Source organism: Dama dama, chromosome 10, assembly GCF_033118175.1.
Source record: "Dama dama isolate Ldn47 chromosome 10, ASM3311817v1, whole genome shotgun sequence".
NCBI classification, from domain to species: Eukaryota; Metazoa; Chordata; class Mammalia; order Artiodactyla; family Cervidae; genus Dama; species Dama dama.
In genome coordinates, this window is record NC_083690.1 from 22038739 (window position 1) to 22063669 (window position 24931).

At 49.6% G+C, this 24931-nt stretch overlaps 1 protein-coding gene across 1 annotated transcript in view; it reads left to right on the top strand.

The window, feature by feature from the left end:
• The window catches only part of SCNN1B (sodium channel epithelial 1 subunit beta), a 71605-nt gene that overhangs the window by 39172 nt on the left and 7502 nt on the right, over positions 1-24931 (top strand). Inside the window, exons 2-7 of the mRNA XM_061153986.1 lie at positions 5936-6254; positions 9212-9488; positions 11205-11395; positions 21389-21492; positions 23719-23882; positions 24166-24273. Coding sequence (XP_061009969.1) covers positions 5941-6254; positions 9212-9488; positions 11205-11395; positions 21389-21492; positions 23719-23882; positions 24166-24273 — 1158 coding nt within the window. The 5' untranslated portion in view covers positions 5936-5940. The remainder of the gene's footprint in view (positions 1-5935; positions 6255-9211; positions 9489-11204; positions 11396-21388; positions 21493-23718; positions 23883-24165; positions 24274-24931) is intronic.

A 24931-nucleotide genomic window follows, 5' to 3' on the forward strand; every position in this document is an offset into this window, starting at 1 on the left:
TATTATGGAGTTGTAGGGATTGTTTACGTATTCTAAATACAAATTCTTTGTCATACATACAAGGATTTTCTCCCCGTGACTTACTCTTGCATTTCCTTGAAAGTATTTTGAAAAGTAGAAGAATTAATTAGTTAATAAAGGGCAATTTTTTTCTTTTATTATTCATAATATTAGTGTTCTATCTAAAAGGTCTTTTGCCTACCCCAGGATTGCACCGATTTCTCTCTTGCACTTTCTCTGGATGTTTTGCACTTTTAGCACTTGTACTTAGGTCTCAGATCCATTCCAAGTCAATATTTTGTATTTAGTGTGAAGTAGGATTTGAGATTCCTTTTTTTAATGAAGATATCCATTATTGCAGCATATTCTGTTGAAAAGATTATCCATTCTGCATGAATTACCTTGGCACCTTTGTAGGTCTATTTCTAGAGTCTATTCTATCCCATCGACTAATATGTCCATTAGTATGCTTATCATCACACCAATATTGCACTGTTTTGATTACTGTAATTTATAGTAAGTTAAGTCCTTCAACTTTGTTCTTTTTCAAAAGTCTTTTTTTTCTATTTTAGTGTTTTTGCTTTTCCATGTAATGTTTGGAATCAGCTTGTCAATTTCTACATAATGTCTGCTGGGATTTTGATTTAAATTGAATTAATTCTAGAGATTGATTTGAGGTTAATTGACATCTTATCAATACTGAGACTTCTGATCCATGAATATCCGCACTTATTGAGGTTTTCTTTATTTTTTAATTAATTTATTTTTTAAAATTTATTTATTTTTAATTGGAAGATAATTGCTTTACAATATTGTGTTGGTTTCTGCCATACATCAACATGAATCAGCCATAAGCATACATATGTCCCCTCCCACTTTAAACCTCCCCCCCACCTCCCAATAAGTTTTCTTTAAATTAAATTTTTTTTTTTAACAAAACATCAAGGGCACTGAGACAGTTAAATAGGGGAAGGGATAGTCTTGGTGTTGGCATAAGTGGTTATCTTCATGCAAAAGAATGAAACAACCTCTACCTCACACCATATACAAAAATTAATTCAAACTGGCTCAAAGACCTCAATGTAAGATCTAAAACTATAAAACTCTTAGAATAAATCATAGGAATGATTCTTTATGACCTTGAGTTAGGCAATGAATTCTTAGATACCACACCAAAGCATAAACAATAAAGGAAATATAGAGAAGCTGGGCATCATGAAAATTAAAACTTTATGCTAAGTGAAAGACCAGTCACAAAATGCCAGATAACATATAGTTCCATTTATATGAAATGTCCAGAATAGGCAATCTGTAGAGACAGAAAGTAGATTAGTGGTTGCCTGGACGTGGGGTAGGATAGAGGAAGGAGTGGGGAGTGACTGGTGATGGATACAGTTTCTTTTGGGGGGAGATGAAAATGTTTTACAATATATTGTGGTGATGGATGAACAACTCTGTGAATATACTAAAATCCACTGAAGCTACACTTTAAATGGATGAGTTATATAGTACGTGAATTCTATCTCAACAAAACTGTTATTTACAAAAGGAAATTATATGTTTTTAAAAATACTATGCAGCTTCCCTGGTGGCTCTGATGGTGAAGAATCCTCCTGCAATGCAGGAGACCTGGGTTCAATGCCTGGGTAGGGAAGATCCCCTGGAGGAGGGCATGGCAACCCACTCCATCCAGTATGCTTGCCTGGAGAATCCCCATGGAAAGAGCAGCCTGGAGGGCTACAGTCCATGGGGTTGCAAAGAGTCGGACACGACTGAGTAACTAAGCATGCATGCACGTGCTAACAACAATAAAAACTTTTGCAAACCCAGTACAGCTCGTGGGTCATCCATTTGCAGCAGCGAATGGAAGGTTCAGAAGAACTGACCATATTAAATAGTATCAATATTTGTGTGTCTTTTGTCAAAATAATGAGTAGAGACACACACTGGGCTCCCCATTATCCATCCCCTAGGACACTGAGTCAGATCTCAAGTGCAATTTGTGTCTGAAAGTGAGCAGATGTTTTCTCTTAGAAGAAAACAAATGATTGTACACAGCATTTATTGTTTCTGCATTTGCTGCCAGGAATGTTTACCACAAGTTCAGGGACAAGGTGTAGATAATAATCTGTGACTCTTGAAGCATGACCGACGGCATCCGCTCTTCCCAAGTTCATACCTGGACTTGGTCTCCGCTTGGCTTGTTTGGGTTGGTTTAAGCTGTAAACTAATTCAAACCTTTCTACACAAGCTGTGTATGCATTCCAAACACAGACCATCTATCACCCTGGAGGTGAAGTCTGACAAGAGCAACATAAAGTTATTTATAGCATTTATTGATTTTAACTTGGCTAATGTCCCAGACTAGTTAGGTGATAAGACAGTACTCAACAAACTTCTGTTATTTACCTACCACTCACAGTTCTTGTTGCATGTAATACTATTGTTTAATCAATATTTTTTAATTTCTCTCTTTTTTTAAACTTACATGTACCTATGAACCTAAAGCAAAAGCCAGTGTCTCTTGTTTATTAACAGAAGATCCCTCTTAAAAAGAAGCCCAGTGAACACAGAAGGTTGTTGATACTAGATACGTTTGCCTGAGCAAACTCCAGGAGATAGCAGAGGACATGGAAGCCTGGCAGCCACAGTCCATGGGGTGGTAAAGAGTAGGGCATGACTTGGCGACTCAACAACAACCATTGCCTGACAAGGCTCTGAGCTTGAGGTCTCATTGTTAAGCTGGGAGATTAGAGGGGCTTAGATGGATGGGCTTCCCTGCTGGCTCAGATGGTAAACAATCTGCCTGCAATACAGGAGACCCAGGTTTGATCCCTGGGTCGGGAAGATCCCCTGGAGAAGGGAGTGGCAACCCACTCCAGTGTTCTTGCCTGAAGAATTCCATGGACAGAAGAGCCTGGTGGGCTTCAGTCCATGGAGACGCAAAGAGTTGGACACGATTGAGCGACTGACACTTTCACTTTCAGATGGATGTTAGTGACCTAAAACTTTCTTCTTGACCGAATCAGAATGGTTAAAGGAGAATGCACGAGAGTAGATATTAGAGAGACCCTGGAACGATTTCTTCCACAACTTTTTATTGGAGCCTAATGTGCTCTTCACCTCTTGGGCCTTGGGGTGCTGGACCATACAAGACAGACAAAGCCCCAGTTCTTTCCAGGTTTAGGGTTGTGGATTATAATATATAGGAATGACATAACATAAGAAGCACATTGCAGTGCCTGGATCATGGTAAATACTCAGTACTTTGATGTTATTCTCGTAGTTGTTATTATAATTATTATTACTTTATTATGCCAGAGCAAGGGATGGCTCTCTGAAAAAAGAGGGGTTAGGTTAGTCTGTGAACATCTGTCCTACAGCCATGATGGCCTGGAGAGGCACATGGAGCTTGAATCCCATCAGAGAGCAGAGACTGGAGTTAGCGAGTACAGCCCTTAGTGCTTTGGCCAGGAAGGTGAGGAGTGTTACTGTGTCAGAAAATTAGGTCAGCAGCGAGCATGCTTGGGTAAGTTTAAGATCTCTGTGTAGATATCAAGGCCTGGCATCGTTCGTTTCAGTATTCAGTGGTGTCCTAGGCATTGTGCTGGGCTTGTTGGGAATACAATGCTGCTACCCTCAGGAGGCTTATGACTGTCAAGAGAGTGACAAGCCGCAGGACGAGTAAGTATGACACAGACTAGAATGAGGAGAATTTCTTTCTCGATTGGTTGCAAATGACAGACATCCAGTTTGTATCAGCATGAGTAAGAAAGAAAATGTACTGGTTCCCGTATCTGCTGAGTCCAGGAATAAATGGCTTCAGCAGTGGCTGGATCCAGGTGTTCAAATGATGTTGTCAGAAATCTGTCTCATGACTCTGCTTTCCCCTGTGTTGGCTTTCTTTTCAGGCAGTCTCCCCATTTGTGATGCCAAATACCACCGGCTTCGTCATCTTAGCTAAAAGAGAGGTTGCTTCCTCAGTTGGATGCCTGCGTGCTCAGTCGCTTCAGTCACGTCCAACTCTTTGCAACCCGATGGGCTGTAGCCCACCAGGCTCCCCTGTCCAGGGGGAGGATTCTCTAGGCAGGAATACTGGAGTGGGTTGCCATGCCCTCCTCTAGGGGATCTCCCTGACTCAGGGACTGAACCCACATCTCCTTCATCTCCTGCATTGCAGGCAGATTCTTTACCCGCTGAACCACCTGGCAAGCCCACGCTTCCTCAGTTACTCCAGTATGAAGTAACGGAACTGAATTCCAATGGTCCACACTGGGGTCATGCGAGACCCCTGCCCCAGAGCTAGGCATGGTGGCCTGGCCACCCACACCCACTGAGCCTGGGGGAGGGATTCACGTGGGAACATCAGAGCCGGGGGAGGGGGTTCTGGGAAGCAGGCACCGCCCTGCCCACCGCAGAGCCCCCAGAGAGACAGAGGCTCTGAGACGAGGGCAGGGGTCATGCCAGCCAGGACAACTTCACAAAGGAAGTTTGGCCTGTTGGGGCTCCAGGGATGGGGCTGGGGTGTTCCTACAGCAGGTTCCAGCTCTGTATCTGGGAAGAAGGAAGGAGGAAGCATGTATTTCCTGAGAAGCCATCATCTGCCAGGTTCTTTGACAAGTTTCTTGGTTAACGTCCCAAGAACCCTGTCTGCTCACACAGGTGGGAAATAGTCTCAGGAGGTTTACCATCGCTGGATGAACCTCAACTAGCACCAGAGCATCTGGGCCGCCCTCACCCCACTCCCATCCATCTCCACCAAGCAGCTGGGCGGTCTCTTCACACTGCAGAGTTGACAGCATCTCACCTCCGCTGAAACCCCGATCCTCAGCATGGCCCACAAGGCCTTGCCCTCTGCCCACCACCACCCCTCTCCCGTCCTCCCCTTCAACCCCTCCAAGAACTCACTCCGAGATTTAGGAGGAGTGATATTTATTTGTAACAATGGTAGCTGACGCTTAGGTGCCAGGCCTTAATCCACACTCTGTATTTTCATTCATTTTAGTCTTCACAGCAACCCTGTGAGGTGGGGACCGTTATTATCTCCATTTATAAGACAAGGAAACTGAGCCACTGAGAAAGTGATTTGCTGAAAAGTCACACAGCTAGAAAGTAGCAGAGCCAAGGTTCAAAGCCAGGCATTTCGCTCCAGAGTCCTCGTTCTTAACCACCACCGTCTCCTGCCTCTGGGCACTCAGGGTCCCCATCCTTCCTATCACATTTCCTAACTATGCACTCTAATGGGTTATATGATTAACGTCTGTCTCAGCACTAACAGCTGCTGGAAAGGTCACCAACATACTGAGCACTTGGTCTGTGCTGGGCATTGTTTAGCACCTTTTAGGCATCAGTCAATTTCACCCTCTCACAATTGTGTAAAAACTAGGTATAGTTGTCCGTTTTGCACACGGAGAACCTAAGAAGTTGAGGGTTTAAGTAACTTGTCCACCAAGCTGGAAATTCCCAGAGGGAAGAAACCATGTCCATTTTGCTCATCATTGAGTTCAGAGGGGCTAATTAAGTGCCTGGCATTCAGTAGGCACTTAATAAAGGTTTTGGGGTGGGCGCTAGTGGTAAAGAACTCACCTACCAATGCAGGAGTTGTAAGAGATTCAGGTTTGATCCCTGGGTCGGGAAAATCCCCTAGAGGAGGCCATGGCAACCCACTCCAGTACTCTTGCCTGGAGAATCCCATGGACAGAGGAGCCTGGTGGGCTACAGTCTCTGGGGTCGCACAGAATCAGACACGACTTTAGTGACTTAGCACACAGCTGGCTGGATGATAAATGGCCAGAGGGAAGGGAGGGAGGTGGGGAGGAATGGAGAGAGGGCCAGCCTGCCTGTCTCCAGTGCCCATGCTCTGGTCACAACTGGGAGATCCTGGGACATGAGGCTGGCGTGGTATCTGACATGGCTCTCGCGGCTGTCTCTGCAGGAGCCATGATGCACGTGAAGAAGTACCTGCTCAAGGGCCTGCATCGGCTGCAGAAGGGCCCCGGCTACACATACAAGGAGCTGCTGGTGTGGTACTGTGACAACACCAACACCCATGGCCCCAAGCGCATCATCTGCGAGGGGCCCAAGAAGAAGGCCATGTGGTTCGTGCTCACCTTGCTCTTCACCTCCCTCGTCTGCTGGCAGTGGGGCCTCTTCATCAAGACCTACCTGAACTGGGAGGTCAGCGTCTCCCTCTCCATCGGCTTCAAGACCATGGACTTCCCCGCCGTCACCATCTGCAACGCCAGCCCCTTCCAGTAGGTGGTCCCTGGAGCACGGCTGGTCTCAGCCGGGCTGCTTCTCCTCTTTTCCTTCCTTCCAGCTTTCCTTCCTTCTTTCCCATTTCCTCCTTTTTCTCTCTCTCTCTTTCCCTCTTTGCAGCAAGTAAGATTCAAAATCCATAAACCTCCTCAGCTTACAAAGAACCTCCAAAAATACCTGGTAGTCCCTTCAGTCACACTAGTGCCTATTTATTGATTCAATGTGTGTTTATTGAGCACCTACTATTGAGCCTTCCCCTGTGGCCCAGATGGTAAAGAATCCACCTGCAATGCAGTCTTGATCCCTAGCTCGGGAAGAACTCCTGGAGAAGGGAATGGCTACCCACTCCAGTGTTCTTGCCTGGAGAATTCCATGGACAGAGAAGCCTGGCAGGCTACGGTCCATGGGGTCATAAAGAGTAGGACACAGCTGAGCAACTAACACACTACTATTGCCAGGCACCGTATGGGCACCAGGAATACATCAGTAACTAAAACAGTGCCTCCTGTCCTCATCACAGCCTCCCAGAGGAAACAGACATCCATCTTTTCTTCCATAAATATTGAAATCATTCTCATTGTGAGGATTAAACTGGACCTGTATCCAGGGTTTAGTGCCCTCTCCTACAGGAAGTCCTCCAGCCATCTATAGCAACCATGCATTGAGTGCATTTCGTAATATTGCCTAGATGCCAGGCAATATGTTGAGTGTTCTTTGGATAATTCATGTCATTCTAATCCATACAACCACTCTGGGGTGGGGGTGGGGGGGCGCGGGCACTACTCTAGTAGCCCCAGTTCACAGGTCAGGAAATGGAGATTCAGAGAGGTGAGGGAACTTGCCCAGCGACACACAGTGAGCAACTGTGGAATTTGAATCTAGGTCTGATCTGACTCCAGAGCTGCCACTGTTTAACCACTGAATGGCAAGGCCTAGGAAGGAGACACCCAAGGAGACCCAGCCTCGTCGGTTGAGGAAAGGCAGGGGGTCAGTCACAGAAAAATGCCCCAAGAAATGAGTAGACGTTAGCCAGGTGGAATGAAGAGAGTGCTCCAAGTGGAGGACATAGCACATGCAGAGGTCCTGGGGTAAGACAGAGCTTGGTGCATTCAAGGGGTTGAAAAATGAGCCAGCATGTCTGAGTCACAGGAAACGTCCTTTTCCAAAAGGAGGTCCTAGAAGGCAAATCATCCTTCCTGGTTACATTTCCAGGTATCAGAAAGTCACCTCATTCTGATCATAGGGCTGTTCTTCCTTGCTTGGGTGGGTCTTTGAAGCTACTCAAGAAAACTCTTAATAATTACAATAACACACCCTGCTTTATAAGCATCACCGTATTGAATCCTCCCGAAATCTTCTAGGGTAAATGTTTTAATCCCCCACTATTTCATAGATGAGAGAACAGAGCCTCAGAGAAGTTAACCTACCCAGGGTCACACAGATATTAAGTGGCATGCTGTGCTGTGTTTAGTCACTCATTCGTGTCCCACTCTTTGCAACCCCATGGACTGTAGCCCAGCAGGCTCCTGTCCATGGGGATTCTCTATGCAAGAATACTGGAGTGGGTTGCCATGCCCTTCTCCAGGGAATCTTCCCAACCCATCGGTCAAACCCAGGTCTCCCGCATTGCAGGCAGATTCTTTAACATCTGAGCCAGCAGGGAAGCCTAAGAATACTGGAGGGCGTAGCCTATCCCTTCCTCCAGGGGGTCTTGCTGACCCAGGAATTGAACTAGAGTCTCCTGCATTGCAAGCGGATTCTTTACCAGCTGAGCTACCAGGGAAGCCCATTAAGTGGCATGCTGGAATTCAAACCCAAATCTTACCAAGCTTGACAGCAGCTGTGGACACCCAGGCTATAATCGCAGCCCCCACCCCACAGCCCAGCACCTTCCCCGTCCTCCTCTCCCTGCGTGCACAGAGGTGGCTGGTCTGGTGATCAGGGGACAGGCGGTGTCAGCGTCTGCGACTGACGTCAGCTCTGGCCGCTCTCCACCTTTGTACCAGCACTTTGGGCCTATATCCAGGGTTTAGTGCCCTCTCCTACAGGAAGTCAGAGCTGACACACAGCACCCTGGAGACCACACTCTGGGCAGGGTCTTGGATAAATTGGGTTCTGGAGTGGCCGGGGTGCAGGGCTTGGAGCCCCCCCCAACTCAGGGCCTGGTGGGAACACTCCCTGGGATGGACACATTTCTGCTGGACTGACTGGTCACCATTTCCAATATGGGAACCTCAGGGACTGAGAAGATCCTGGATCCCAACCCCACAGTCTTCTCCCTGCTGAAACTGGCTCCTGTTCGCCAAATTGGTGCTGGAGATTTAGGACCTCAGGGTCACAGATCCGCCCCTCTCCCAATATTATACCCTTCCTGGGAGGAAGAAGTCCGAACCCCGTGCACCCACAGCATACCACCTGGGGCCCACCAAACCCAGGTTCTCAGCTCTGCACCTTCATCATTGGGGTGAGCTCAGGAAATCACAGCAACTCCTAGAATTTCTTTATCCACATGTGGGGGTGATTATAAAATTTTATTTATAAATTGACTAAAAGAAGATGCAGGGAATATCTAGCACCTGGTACATGGTGAGTGATCAATAACTTTGAGCTCTTGGGACTCTGTCTCAGTAGCCTGTGTATTTCTTAGGGAAAGAGACCCAGTCTGTCCTGTTTGCTATAATATCTCTGTGCCTTGCACATAGTATAATAGCCTCTGTGTACTTGGCACATAGTAGATACTCACCAAACACTGGGTGAAGAATGAGTGAGCAGGTGGTGGAAGGATGCATGGACGCATGGGTGGGTGGGTCGAGAGGCTGGTGCTGGGGGCAGGGAGGAGCAGCCTTCTCACACGTGGTGGCAGCCACGCTGGGGTAGGAGGGGACCCCAGACTACGGTTGCTCTGCTCTGCAGCTGCCCCATGCCCCCCTGATTGGCCCTCTCCCCCACCCAGGTACTCCAAAGTCCAGCATTTGCTGAAGGACCTGGACGAACTGATGGAGGCAGTCCTGGGGAGGATCCTGGGTCCCGAGCTCAGCCAGGTCAATGCCACCAGGACCCTGAACCTCTCCATCTGGCACCACACGCCCCTGGTCTTTATCAACGAGCAGAACCCCCACCATCCAGTGGTTCTGGACCTGTTTGAGGACAACTTCAATGGCTCAGCAAGCAGCAGCCCGGCACCAGGAAGGCCCTGCAGCGCGCACAGGTGCAAAGTGGCCATGAGACTAGTAAGTGGGTCCCCCTCCCTGGGCACGGCTCAAACAATGGGCCCTCTCCACTGAGTCCGATGGGAGTCTCTTTCCTTAACTAATCTGGGTCTTGACTAGGGGAAAACTGGAGCCAGGGCCCGTTTTGTATGTTTACATACAATTTTGTACATTTATTTATTTGGTTGTGCCGGGTCTCAGTTATGGATCTTTGATCCTCATTGCAGCATGTGGGATCTTTAGCTGGGGCATGTGGGATCTAGTTCCCTGACCAAGGATCAAACCGGAGTTCAAAGTCTTAGCCTCTGTATCAGCAGGGGAATCCCAGCTATTTTTAAATTAGCAATAGTTAGTATGTTATTCAAGATATTACTGTATGCCAGTGACCCAGTTCCAACTAGCTTAAGTAAAACAGGGAATTCTTCGGTTCACAGACTGAGGAGGCCAGAGGTGGATTGAGTGCAGATGTGGCTGGATCCAGGTGTTCAAATGCTGTCATCAGGAGTCCCTCTCTCTTCACTTTGGTTCAGCTTTTCTCTCAGTTGACTTTGCTCTCTGGCAGGCTCTCTCCATAGGGAGGGCTCTGGAAATACCAGACATATATCCCGCCAGCTTAGCGCTCTCCCCAGACACAGAGCTCTTCTTTCCTAATGGCCCCAGCGAACGTCCTGGGACTGGTCATCAGGTCACATGCTCAGCCTTCAACCAATCACTGAGGGCTGGAGGATGGACTTTCCTGATTGGCCAGTCCTGGGTCATGTGCCCTTGAGCTGAGGGTGATGTCAGCCTCTATCAGACCACATGGACTGAGCGAGGGGGAAGGGGTGGGTGGCTTCCTGAAGAAGGAATTAAGTCTTATTATCAGAAGACAGGGACATAAATACTGGGCAGGTGGAAAACCACAGCTATGCTGTACAGTCATTGCCAAAGCATAACTGGACTGCTGGGATGCCCGCGAGCCTGCAGGTGGAAAGAAGGTTCCCTGTCCATGCCCGAGATCCCTGGGGGCCCTGTAACTACACTGATCCGTGGGCCCGACTCCTGGAGAACGTGAAAGGGCAGTTCTGGGCCCAGACCCAGGAATCTTTCTTGTTAATGGGCTTCCTGGTGATTCTGATGATCTCCCTTGGTTGGGGACCCAAGCTGGGGCTCTACACTCACCACTGCCTCCCATACACCATATGTGGCCAGGATCTTCCCCCATCAGAGAAGGAGGGCAGAACCTGAAGTCTCAAGTCTTTCATGGTCCACCTGGCCTCCAGGGGGGCTGCCTCTGGATGCCTGGGAGGGGCTGGGAGTGGAGGGTCAAGTGTGTCTGCTGCTCACGTGTCCACGTGAGCATGAGTGTGGGGCCACTTGTGTGACTCTAGGCATGTGGACACGTGTGTATGTAGTTGTGACGCCAGGACATCGTGTGACTGCTGGTGTCAGAAAGGGGTGTGTCTTTGTGGACGAGACTGTGTGGATGTGTGTGCAAGTAGGTTGGCTCAGGCCTGAGGCCATGTTATATGGGGGTGACTGGTGCTGTGTGTGTGTGAGTAGACAACCCAAGCCTTGTGACTGTGAGTGCCAACACACTGCCCACTGGCCCAGCTGCTGGCCACCCCGGCACCAAGGTGCCACCCGAGGAAGGGCAGCTGGCAGCACCCTCGCTGCCCTGGCTTTCAGGGTGGGGGGCCCTACAGCAGCCCCCGCCCACAGGAACCCCTCTCACTCCCCCACCCCCACCCTCTGCAGTGCAGCCACAATGGAACCACGTGCACCTTCCGGAACTTCAGCAGCGCCACCCAGGCCGTGACAGAATGGTACACCCTGCAGGCCACCAACATCTTCGCACAGGTTCCAAACCAGGAGCTGGTGGCCATGGGCTACCCCGCTGAGCGGCTGATCCTGGCCTGCCTGTTTGGGGCAGAGCCCTGCAACTACAGGTGAGAGCCACTGGGCCCCCCGAGGCCGGGGTCCACATCCTGGGTCCACACCGCAGCTCGGCACCCCAATTGTCTGTACCCTGCTGTCTTCCATTTCTTAGGAGAGGATGTGCTGACAGCCTCATCACGTCATGAGGGCATTGCTTTAGGGAAAGTCTGTAGGGAAAGAGGACGGCGCTAGGGGAGGATGTGGCCTCAGGTGACATCTAAGCCAGTCGTCATCCCTGTAAACTGCAGTGCAGAGCTGTCCTCCCTTACACGGGGGGCCCATCAGTCACTCCCTGGGTGTGTGCCACCCCCAGGAGCATGGGCTGGGGGTCTCCTAATTTCCCAGGCAAGGAGGTAGGAGAAAGGGCAGCCATAAGCTGTTAGCCTCCAACACCCAGCACCTACTGCCCTCAGTTTTCTCATCCCTAAGATGGGACAATAACCGTATGTGTGTCTCATGTAGAGTAAATGAATTGGCTCATGTCAGTGCCTAAAACAGAGCCCTAGAAGCCTTTGTCATAAACACCCTTTCCCCAAACAACCCCAGAGTTGAGAAGAGGGCAGGATGAGGGCAGCATTAACTCTGAAAGCCTGGGTCCTCTTCCACATGGTCCACAGATCTCCACCTCCTTCCCCACTGCCCCCACCCCCTCCAGCTTCTGACCATCCAGACCCTGGGTCTGAGCGCCCAGCTCTGTCCCCAACTCTCGGACAGACTCGACGGGCGGGTCACTTGGGAAGGGAGGCTGGGCACAGGCAGGTGAGCTGCTGAGGCCCCAGTGCCCCCTCCTGGCCTCGTGGCAGGCCTCCAGGTGTAGCGGCCGTTCCCCCTCCCCGCCCCGCCGAGTCCAGCCCCGGCCTTTGGCCGGTCCCATTTCCCCGAGATGCTGGCGTCCTCCTGGCTTGGGGCTTCAGATTCCCACACTTAGGTCTCTGGAGAAAGGGACTTTTTGCCGAGTCTTGCCGCTTTGAATGAGTGACAGGCTACCGGTTTCAACCTCCCGGGGACTGTGGCCTCAGCCCGTGTCAGTCAGCTCATGAACTCTCAGGAACCTCTGCTGAGAATCTGCTGATTCTGTCCCCCAGAAAGCACAGGCGCAGGGCAGGTGTAGGTCGTGTCGAGGAGTCAAGGCCCCCTGAGCGGGCAGAGCTGCATGCCTGGCCCTTTGTGAGAATCAGAGAAGGAGGGACCTACAGGTGGAAGAGCTGCATGCCGGCCCACTGATGGCCCACGTCCTCGCTGGCTGGTTGCAGGCTGGGTTCCAACCCCTCTCTCTCGGCGAGGGGACTTGCTTCAGAGCTTACCTGCCCCACCACTCCTGGCAGCCTGCCTTGAGGTTGTGGGTACCCAGTAAACGAGGTCTGTGCCTGTAAGTTCATCTTTACCCTCACAGCTAAGAGAGAGAGGTGTAATATGGTAATTTAAAACATATGGCTTATCTGCTCAGTCAGAATATGCCCTGAAGTGTGAGTGAGTTGAAAAAGTGGGATCTGTTAGGATCCACTGGGTTCCTGGCACTTCGTGTGAGCACTTCTTAGTGGGATCCCAGGGCTCGAAGATGTGTGTTCTGCACACAGCACGGTCCCTAAACAGAGCCCCAAGAAACTTCCTGGCCTGATCGAGGACCAGAGGCAGCCTGGGGATGGCCTCCGTGTTGCCAAGATGGCGCCCTCCAAGTCGAGCCCTATTTGGGTCAGATGACTGAGAAGATGGCTGACAGGCAGGCAGCACCCAGTGTTGGCCATAACTTTGTGGTGTGGCTGTGACTGGGGAATAAATCTAGTGAGGCAGTCAAGGCTGGACTCTGCAGTTAGACCACTGAGTTCAAATCCTTGCTCTGTCTTACCAACTGTGTGGCTTCTTAACCTTGATATGCCTCCATTTTCCTCCTGCCTAACATAGGTAATAACAGTGCCTACTCTGTGTTCATGTGCGTGTGTGCTCAGTCATGTCTGACTCTTTGCGACCCCGTGGACTGTAGTCCGCCAGGCTCCTCTGTCCTTGGGATTTCCCAGGATAGAATACTGGAGTCGGTGCCATTTCCTCCTCCAGGGGATCTTCCCGACCCAGGGATCGAACCCATGTCTCTTATGTCTTCTACATTGGCAGGCAGGTTCTTTACCACTGAGCCACCTGGAAAGTCCATGCTACTGGGTTCTTTGGAATATTAAATGAGTTAATGTGCATGACAGGTTGAGAGTCACGCACAGTAACTCAGTATTACTCTCATTAAACCCACATTTGACAAGGAACTCATTCTTCAGTAATGATGCCAACATTTTCTGCACCCTTCTTATGTCCGGGCGCTATTCTTAGCACTTTACATGTGTAAAATCAGTCAGTCTAACTCTGGCAACAAGCCCTTCTTTTATATGATACAGCACTGCTCAGAGATGTTAAGCAACATCTCTGAGGTCACACAGCTGGTGAGTAGCCAAGTGGCAGTCTGAGCCAGGCCCACCTGGCGTCACTTCATCGCCTCATCAGAAACCGAGATCGTCTTCCTTCCCCACCTACCCGTTTCTTCAGCCCTCGGCAGTTTCTTGGTACGGAGACCGTAGTCCACCCGTCTCCATGCTGGTTCTCAGTCCCACAGCCTACTGGTTTCCCGTCTTCCTGAATTAGCCTCAGACTCAGCGCCAGAGGACACGTGCCTCTCTCCGCCCTCCCAGTGTTGGGCCCCAGACACTTTGGCCCCCTTACTCTGCCCTGGTCTCCATCCTCTCCGCCTCGTATTAGCAAATGCTGAAGGTACAGCCACTGCACTTTTAGGAAAGTATGAGCCACGTTTGGACCCTGACACCAAAGCACCTGGGTTTGAACACCAGCTGGGCTTCCCCGGTGGCTCAGATGGTAAAGAACTCACCTGCAACGCAGGACACCCAGGTTCAATCCCTGGGATGGGACGATCCCCTGGAGAAGGGAATGGATACCCACTCCAGTATTTTTGCCTGGAAAATCTCATGGACAGAGGAGCCTGGTGGGCTACATACCGTCCATGGGGTTGCAAAGAGTCGGACAGGACTGAGCGACTAATACTTTCAACTTTTCTGTTTGGGGGCATGCTGCTTAGCTTCTCTGGGTCTCAGTTTTCTCATCTGGAAAATAGGGATAGTGATATGACCTTGTAAGGCTATCATGGGGATTAAGTGCATTTACATAGATAAAGTGCTTAGAACAGTACTTAGCATGTGCTAAGAATTATAGGAGCAATTTAAAGATTAACTTTTTATTGTGGAGTAGTTTTAGATTTATAGAAAAGTTTCAAAGAGAGTACACGGAGTTCCCTGGTACTCCTCACCCAGTGTCCTCTATCCTTCACATCTTAAGTCACCATGTAATCTATCAAAAGTAAGAAACCAACATGATCACATCACTATTAAACAAACCTAACACTTTATTCGGATTTGTTGGTTTTTCCTGATGACCTTTTCCTGCTCAGGCTTCCATCCGAGAGACCACATTGCTGTCTGTTGTCTTGTCTCCTTGGTCCCCTCTGACTGTGACACTTTCTCAGATTTCCTTGTTCTGGATGACCGTGACAGTATCAGGGTGCTGGTCAGGTGTTTTATAGCAAGCTGTTGGTCTGGGTTTATGCAGATGAGATGGATTTGGGGGAAGAAGACCACAGAGATGGGGGGCTTCCTCGTCACATCCTATCAGGGGGTACATGCTAGCCACTCCGTACCACCCGTGATGTTGACCTTCCTCCCTTGGTTAAGGTCAGGTGTGTTGGGCTTCTCCGGCCGTGCTCTGTATCATGAGCTCTAAGTTCAGCCTGTACTCTGCGGGGTGGGGTGGGGGGGCAGGGGGAGGGAGATTAAACTCCACTTCTCCTGGAGAGGGGAACAGACACTATTCGGAATTCTTCTGTACGGAATGTCTTCTCCTTTTGTTTATTTATTCAATCATTTATTTATACTAGTATGGACTCTTGTATATTTGGGTTGTAATCCAATACCACACTATTTATTTTATTACTCAAAATTTTCCAGTGTTGGCCACTGAGAGCTCCTTCAGTTGGCTCCTGTGTCCCTTCAACGTGTCCTCATCCACTTATTTATTGTTTTAGTACTTCCTTACTTTCTGACACTAAAAGATGCCCCAGTCCTAGAATCAGCCATTTCTCTGAGAAGGTCCAGCCCTTTTATTGGAGAATGGGATTTAGAAACCAATCTCTAGGCACATATGGCTTCCCTCATAGCTCAGTTGGTAAAGAATCTGCCTGCAATGCAGGAGACCCCAGTTTGATTCCTGGGTCAGGGAAATCTCCTGAAGAAGGGATAGGCTACCCACTCCAGTATTCTGGAGAATCCCATGGACTCTGTATTCCATGGGGTTGCAAAGAGTTGGACACGACTGAGCGACTTTCACTTTCACTTTTTCAGGCACATGTGTGTTGTTGTTGCTTCGGGAATTGGTCCACTGGTTTCTCCCTTCCCCAAACCCCACTACCCAGTACCACTGTCGTACGGCTCCCAGCTAAGACCCTCCTTCTCCCTGTCTTTGTGGGAAGCTTGCTGGTCTCTGTCATCACGCTTCGCCTCTGTTCCAGGGAAGGTTTTGGGAGGGAAACGCCTAGCTCTGGAGCCAGAGTCGGCCAGTACTGGGAGCAGCCTCTCCAGGTAAAGAACATTTATCAACAAGCAAATAGTTGGCAAGCCTCAGAGTGCAACCCGGGACAGGAGGGGATCTGGCCGCACCCAGAGCCACCTCCCGCTCCTGGGCGGTAGGTGTCCGAGGCAGCTCCTCGGGAACATCGCGTGCCCACGTCCCAGGGGCGGGGTCTCTCCTTCCAGAGCCGGCGCCCAGCTGCAACTGGTTTTCCCCACTCAGTTCCTCCCTTGTGGCCGCAGCCCTGATCCCACCCGGGAGAGAGACTCCACGGTGCCCGCCCAAAGCGGTTTCTTCCCTCTGGGCCTTCGGTGTCCTCCCCCACCCCCAGCCCCCAGCCTGGGCTGCCCTTCGTCCACCCTGCACCTGCAAAGCTCGGCCACCTCTTACTGATCCTTCAAGTCTCAGCTCAGGCCTCATCTCCTCCAGGAACCCTCCCCTGACCCACTCCCCACCCCCACATCCACTCTTCCAGGCTTATCTCTGTTGCTACTCTTATCACATATTATAATTTACCCAACAAATATTTACTGAGTGTCTGTCTATCAAGTGCCAGGCTCTGAGGATCAGGGGTGAATTTGTTCAGTAGTTCAGTGTGCTCAGCTTCCAACCCTCACCTCAGTCCTTTTGGGTGGGTACTGTTGTTACCCTGGTGTTATGGGGCAGAAACAAGGCCCAGAGAGGTGAAATGGCTTCCCCCAAGCTCACCAGCGAGTAACTGGCAGAGGCAGAATTCAAATTCAGGCAGGCTGGCTCCCAAGCCTGAGCCCTTCGCTTTTAGGGTCTTTCTCCCTCCAGACAGACTGCTGTCCTCCCTGGGATTATTTTCTAAAGTAAGAGGCCGCTGATGAGCAATTAAGTCAAGAAGATGAGTTCAGCCTCTGATGCATGCCAGCATGGGAAGGTTGTCGTTGTTGTTGTTGAGTTGCTAAGTTGTGCCCGACTCTTTGCGACCCCATGGACCCGCCAGACTGCTCTGTCCATGGGATTTCCCAGGCAAGAATACTGGAGTGGGTTGCCATTTCCTTCTCCAGGGGATCTTCCTGACCCACATCTCCTGCATTGGCAGGTGGATTCTTTACCACTGAGCCACCAGGGAAATAAGCAGGTGGAAATGGTCAAGTGACTGGGAGGTGACTTTGCATAGGGAGGTTAGGGGACATCTCCGGGCAGATGAAACCTGAAGGAGGAGGAGAAACCAAACACTTGAAGATCTACTCAGAGAATATTCCAGGCACAAGGAGCAGTGGGCCTTGAATTTGAAGACAACATGGAGTGTCTCGAGTATAATGAACAAGGGGGAAGAAGCCAAGTGGGGCATTTGCATTTTATTCTGAGATCAGCAAGGAGCTTCTGGAAGGTTCTAACAGGAGTGTGCCACGGGCTGATTCACAATTTTTTTTTTTTTTGAATGTGGACTATCTTTAAAGTTTTTATTGAATTTGTTACCCTATTGCTTTTTTTGGCTGCAAGGCATGTGGGATCTTAGCTCTTCAACCAGGGATAGAACCCACACCCCCTGCATCGGAAGGCAGAGTCCTGACCACTGGACCACAGGGAAGCCCGTGATTCACAGTTTAAACAGTTGCCCTGACCACGGTGCAGGAGGAAGATTGTAAGGGAGCAAGAGTGGAGGCAGAGGCTCCTACAGGAATCGGGGTCGGGGGAGCTGGCGGCCCTGGACCAGGGTGGGAGCCTTAGAGGTGGAGGAGGCAGGCAGGAAGGAGAATTGCCATGAGCCCACCCTTTGGTCTCCCCCCACGCCATGAGCTTCAAGGGCAGGACTGTCTTGCTGGCCTCCATGTCCCGAGCCCAGTGCATGATTCAGTAAGAGTTGGGTGAGAAATGCAGTTTGTCTTTGACGGTGGAGGACACCTCAGCTCAGAGGCTGAGGAAGCCGCTCACGTGCATGTCAGGCAGAGTCAGCTCCTAGATCAGGTTTCACCACCTGCCCTGGACCCACCTGATTCGGCTAGCACAGAGGGTGAGACCAAAGAGACAGGAAATGGCTTCCTAATCCGAACGTGGGGACAAATACCTGCTGACCTCACGGGGTTATTGCGAGAATTAAAGGAAAGAACATACACAGAAATCTTCAGCATGGCCCGGGGAAATTTGCTCAGTAAATGCTGTGGAACAGAAAGCTTAGAAAGTATAGCATTTTAGGTATGTTTCTGCAGTATCTGATGCACCAAGCCCCATTCCCTCCTGTTCTTAATAAAATAACAGAAAGCCATATAAAAACATCCAAAGACATTTTAAATGCTAGTTCCATTTTTTTAAAAAAAAATATCTGTTTATTTAGCTCCATGGGTCTTAGTTGTGGCACTCAGGATCTCAAATCTTTGTTGCTGCATGCGGGATCCTTAGTCTCAGGATGCAGGATCTTTTCATTGTGGCATGCAAACTCTTAGTTGCATCATGTGGGATCTAGTTCCTTGACCAGGGTTTGAACCCAGGCCCCCTGCACTGGGAGTGTGGAGTCTTAACCACTGGACCACTAGGGAAGTTCCCTTAAATGCTGTTTCCTATGGAGACTTGAAATTGGGCTTCCCAGGTGGCGCTAGTGGTAAAGAACCACCTGCTAATGCAGGAGACTTAAGAGACATGGGTTCCATCCCAGTCCCTGGGTTGGGAAGATCCCCTGGAGAAGGGAATGGCAACGCACTCCAGTATTCTTGCCTGGACAATTCCAAGGACAGAGGAGCCTGGCAGGCTGCAGTCCATAGGGTGACACAGAGTCGAACACAACTGAAGCGGTTTGGCACACACGGAGACTTGAGAACATACACGTAGACAGGACAGGGTGTGAGGAACTCACATGGACCCACCACCCAGATCCAATAAGTGCGATTCTCATCCTGTTAAAACAAATCCCAGACATCATATCCTTTCATCTAATGGTGTGTAGAATGTATCTTCAAAGAGAAAGACTTTTGACAGAAGCACAGTACCGTTTCGCCCCCTTAAAAAGAAACGATCGGTGATTCCTCATTACCATCATCTATCCAGTGGTGTTCAGTCTGGTGAGTGTCAGACTTTTTTGTTTGCTTGTTTGAATGAGGATCCAATTAAAGTCCATAGGTTGGGGATAGAACCAAGTCTTTGAAGCTGCTTTCAATCTGAAGGTTACCTCCCTTTCCCTGTCTCATAATTTATTTGTTGAAAACACTGGGCTATTTATTTTCTGGAGTCTGGATTTTGCAGATTGACTTTCTGCGGTATCTTTGAACTTGTTCCTCTGTCTCCAGTATTTGCTGTAAATGGTAGTTAGAGACAAATGTTCGACCCTGTTCACGGCTGGGTGTTGTGGTTGTTTTGTTTGTTGGCAAGGCCACTTCCTGGGCAGCCTGTGCCCTTCCATCGGGACACAGCATTGGTCACCACTGGTGCACGTTGCCCGAAACCCCCAAAATCAGGGGAACAAAATGATGACCCTCTAATTGTATCACTCGCTCTTCAGTTACTAGCTTGATGAAACCAGAACTTAACAGCTATTTTACAACAAAAAAGTCAGTTGCAGGAAGCCATAGATTAAAAGAGATTTAAAAGGCATATCAACCAATCACATGTCAATGTCATTTGGATCCTAATTTAAACCAATAAATTGTAAAACCAAAATTGACCTCTATGAGACAATATAAATTGAATGTATATAATATTAAGGAATTTTTATCAGTTATGTTTAACCTGGTAATAGTGGTGTTTTAGCAGTTCTTATGGGAACTCCCCTGGTAGTCCAATGGTTAAGAATCCATCTTCCAATGCAGGGGGTGTGGGTTCTCTAGAGGGGAACTAAGATCTCAACTAGAGAGCCTGTGCACCATAACTAGAGAAGCCTGCACCAAAAAAAAAAAAAAGTTCTTATATAGAGATGTTTACAAATAAAATTGTAATATCTGAGATTACCTTCAGTAGGAGTAGGTAGAGATGAAACAGCTGACTGTAGGGGATTGTTGAAGCTGGTGGTGGCCTTTGTCCGCTCAACTTTTTTATGTTTGAAAAGTTCCATACAGAAAAAAACTGAACCAAATTATTTGAAGCTAATATTATACTGTCACTTTTCTGTATCTTTATAATAATATTTTGTGCTATTGTTCAGTTATTGAATAGTTCCTCAGGAAACATTCCCCTGATGTAAGATAGGACCCTAGATGGGCTCACACCTCACTGTGAAGTTCTCTCTTTCCTGACCTCTGCTTGCACCCTGTCCGGATTCACACCCCTCTCTGACCCCCCATCTCCATCTTCTTCCCTCCTTACCCTAGTTCCCAGGGTTCCCAGACAAGCCTACCCGTCTGGATTCTGCCAGCTCCTTAGAGCAAACGTTGCCTGGAGCTGCCCGCTCACCCATGTTATCTGTATTCATTTCTTGTGGCTACTGCAACAAATGACCACAAACTGGATGGTTTAACGCAACAGAAATGTGTTCTTCCACAGAGGAAGCTTGAAGTCAGAAATCAAGGTGTTAGCAGGACCAGGCTCCCTCCCAAGTCTCCAGGGGACAATCCTTTCCTGCTGCTTCTAGCATATTGCGGGAGGGGAGGCGGGGGGCTCCAGTGTTCCTTGACTTCTGTCTTTGTACCTTTCAGTCTCCGCCTCTGTCTTCAAGTGACCTTCTCCTCTGTGTCTCCTCTTCTGACTCTTTGAGGACACTTGTGGGTGGATTTAGGGCCCACGTGATAAAACCAGTTAATCTCACCTCAAAATCCTTAACTGTACCTGCAAAGATCCCTTCTCCAAATAAGGTCACATTCACAGGTCCCTGGGGTTAGGAGGTGGACATCTCTTTTCGGGGGTCACCATTTAAATGACCACATGGCTTACAAGACCCTGTAGATGAGCCAGCTGAAAACATCAAAGAAGCTTCTTTTTCGGGTCTCAAAAAAATAATAATAATAATAACCCTCAGGGCAGATGTTTTTGATGAAACTTTTGTTTCACTTTTATATATGTATACATTTTATGTATGTGTATATGTTTGTTGGATTGTGATGTAAAATGTATTTTTAGATCAAAAAAGTTTGCAGGCCACTGTAGTTAAATTACGCTAGCAAATAAAAGCACAAATTAACCTCAAAAAAAAAAAAAGAAAGAAAAGAAACTTCTTTTTCATACTTCATGACTAAGCCAGAGAGCCTGGCTCCTATCCCAAAGAAAGACTCCCTCCACCCCCTCTTTCCCAAGACAGTCTGGGAATCTCCTCTCTGGTGGGTGTATGGCTGCAGGGGAATGGACAGAATGACCTGTCACTCACCTCTCTGTTCCTGAGCCTCTCTGAGCAGTAATCTACCAGCTCCCCGCTGCCACACATCCAGGGGTGGTAGTGGGGGTGGCATCATCTGGGATGGGGATGGGCCCTGGCCTCCAGCTGACGGTGTTTCTTTCAGGAACTTCACGCCTATCTTCCACCCTGATTATGGCAACTGTTACATCTTCAACTGGGGCATGACAGAGAAGGCCCTCCCTTCAGCCAACCCCGGAACTGAGTTTGGTAAGTCTGTCCTGGAGCCAGAGCCATGAGGTTTTAAATCCTATCATGTGAGGATGAAAGACCAAATTGCAATCAGCCAGGTGGCACAGTGGTAAAGAATCCACCTGCTCTGTGCAGGAGATGTAGGAGGCTTGCGGGTTCAATCCCTGGGTTGGGAAGATCCCCTGGAGTAGGAAATGGCAACCCACTCTAATATCCTTGCCTGGAGAATCTCATGGACAGAGGAGCCTGGTGGGCTACAGTCCATGGGGTCGCAAAGAGTCAGGCACGATTGAGTGATCACCAAGTACACACACCATCAGCTGTTGAGGGACAGGACTGACGTTAGCCAGAGGCCGGCATGCAGAGGAGCAGCATCTACTGGGTATCCCGGGGCAGGGCCAGGTGCCTTCTCAGCTGTCCTCCAACCCAAAGTGCAAAAATCCCTGGGTAGTGAGTGACTGGTGTGCCCCTTCTGCTGATGAGCAAAGCAAGGAAGCAGTGGCTGAGAGCACAGGCTTCTGTGACCAGGTGGAATTCCAGCCCCACCATTTACCCCCGGGTGATGCTGAACAGAGACTTAACTTCTTGAAGCTCTCGTTTCCCATATTGCACAGAGCAGAGCATATGGTACAGACCCCATCGCGTCACCCTGGCAGGTAGACCTCTGAGAACAGAGCAAGTGGCCTTGCCCCTGAGCCTGGCCAGCTGCAAACTCTCACTAAATGCAGATGTTCTAAGAAGTTTTAAGTGACTTTCCCATGATCACACAGTTAGCCTGGGGCAGAGCCCTTACTCTCAGCCTCGTTTCTATGCAGTTCGTGAGAGACAGGAGGTGAAGCAGTAAACAGAAGTGAGGAAGAGGCAAGTGGTTGATGGCAGAAGCTGCTCGTCTTGGGAGCAGCTGGTGGACTCAGCATGTGTGCCAGGCCTTGGGGAGCAAATCCTTCCTCCCCACCCTTAGGTTCTGAGCTCCCCAGCCATCAAAAGGCAAGTGTCATTCAGCAACTGTCAGAGCTGCTGATCTAGAGGGGTGTGGGTGGGCTGCTAATGCTTCACCCACCCCTGAGCCCCTGAGGACACTGGGTATCACAGAGATGCCAGCTAGCTCACTCTGTAGTGATGAATGATGATTAAGATCAAGGCTGCCTGTAGAAGTCCAGCAACTTCCACTTCCTCACTGAGTGACCTATGACAAGGTCCTATATTCTCTTTGGGCCTCAGTTTCCTCATCTGTAAAATGGGGACAATAATTATACCTATCTCATATGCCTCTTACAAGCCCCAGTGGGATCATGTAAATAAAGCCCTGAGCCCAGCACTCAGCATGCAGCAAATGCTCAATAAATGCTAAGCTTCTTGTCCTGCCCAGTCCTTTCTTCTTCTTGTATGTGTCCACAATTGTGTCCAACTGTTTGTGACCCCGTGGACTGTAGCCCGCCTGGCTCCGTTGGCCATGGAAACTTCCAGGCAAGAATACTGGAGTGGGTTGCCATTTCCCAACGCAGGGATCTTCCCATCGCAGGGATCAACCCGCATCTCTTGCATCTCCTGCATTGGCAGGCAGGTTCTTTACCACTGGCACTCCCTGAGAAGCATCCCCCGCCATGATTCATAAAATACTGGGTCTGGTCTCTACCTTCAAGAAGAGAACAGTGGAGTGGGGAAGGAAGACAGGTAATAAAAGAAAAATTTCAAAAGTGAGACAGGTACTTGGAGGGCGAGTTCCAGGGTGAGGAGAGAGTATGACAGAGATCCCGAGACCCAGTCTAGGTAGTCAGGGAAGGCTTCTGGAGGAAGTGATACTTGGACTGAGCCCTGAAGGAAGAGCAGGAGTTTCTAGGTGCAAGGTGAGGCTGGAGACAGCATTCCAAAGAGAAGACAGCCTGACGAAGGCCCAGCAGTCAGAAGGTGCATGGCAGCTGAGGAGGTGAGCAGAGAGAAAGAGGACCCTGGAGACGAGAGGCGAGGCCGCCTGGCCTGCAGCCTTAGACCTTCCTGCCGTGTGGAAGAGACCATGGAGTGGGGATGGGGCAGGCGGGGCCCAGAGCAGAGACCGTGCTGGCTCAGACTGGGGAGGGGGCCTCAGAGAAGGCAAGAAGTCTGGGTTTGCGTAAAGTGGAGCCAGCTTCCTTCATAGACCCTGGCCTTCCCTTGGCTGGCGGGGGCTGGGCCCAGTGGGTGGAGGGTCTGCCCTCAGCCTTGGGGAGCCAGCTCAGGCTGCCCTCCACCCCATCTTCCCCTCAGGCCTAAAGCTGATCCTGGACATGGGCCAGGAAGACTACGTGCCCTTCCTCACGTCCACGGCCGGCGCCCGGCTGATGCTTCACGAGCAGAGGTCGTACCCCTTCATCAAGGAAGAGGGCATCTACGCCATGGCGGGGATGGAGACATCCATCGGGGTGCTCGTGGTAGGCCTGCAGCCCGTCTGCCTAGCAGCCACCTCCCGGGGCCTGAGAGGAGGGGATCTGGGCATCCCCAAGCCCTGGACCTCCTCACCATTCACTCCTGCCTCACCTTCTGCCTGGTACCCCAGTGGGCCTCACGCTTGGGGGAAGATGAGTGCCCCCCACTCCTGGCTCCTGCTGGGGTGTCAGCCCTCCAATCCCTCCAAGCACCCCCTAGACCCGCTGGCTGGATGGGAGGGGGGAACAGAGGGGGCTTCCTCGGGGTGACCAGGGGTGTCTCACACAGGACAAGCTGCAGCGCAAGGGCAAGCCCTACAGCCAGTGCACCAAGAACGGCTCTGACGTCCCCATCCCAAACCTCTACAGCAGCTACAACACGACCTACTCCATCCAGGTGGGAGGACCGTGGCCTGAGGCCCGAGGTCTCTGGGAAAGCTGGTCCCGGCAAGGCTGGCTCTGCTGGATCTGTGGGACCACAAGGTTCCCTGGAGGCTAGGGAACCAGCCTAGTCCTGGTTCTTACCAGGGCCCAGGGCTGGCCACTTCTTGTCCTTGCTTGGCAGGTGTGGCCTTGGGGTCTTGTTCTGAGGTTTCCCAAAAGAGCTTTTGTGTGTATTAAGGGTTTACATGGATTAAACCATCATTTGATCCTTTCACTACCCATATGAGGCAGTAATATTCTAATAATAATTGCTAATTATTGTTAGTATATATTAATATGCTAGTAACAGCATTTATTGTCTATACTGTTTATTATAATATACCATTATTATTATAATATACTAATAACAGTAGGCTTATGTGCTAGGCAGGCACCGTTCCATGTGCTTTACATATATATATATATATATATAAATATAAATATATATATATATAAATAATTTAATCCTCATAGCAATGCCAAGATATAGACGCTATTATTAAGAATAAGGAAACTGGGGTTTATAGACCCTAGTCCAAATGCCTCATCAGTGTTCCTAAGTCCCTCTTTGTATCTGGCCTTAATCCCCTTTGCTGCAGCTAGGATTTACTTACCTCTTACCCTGATCTCCA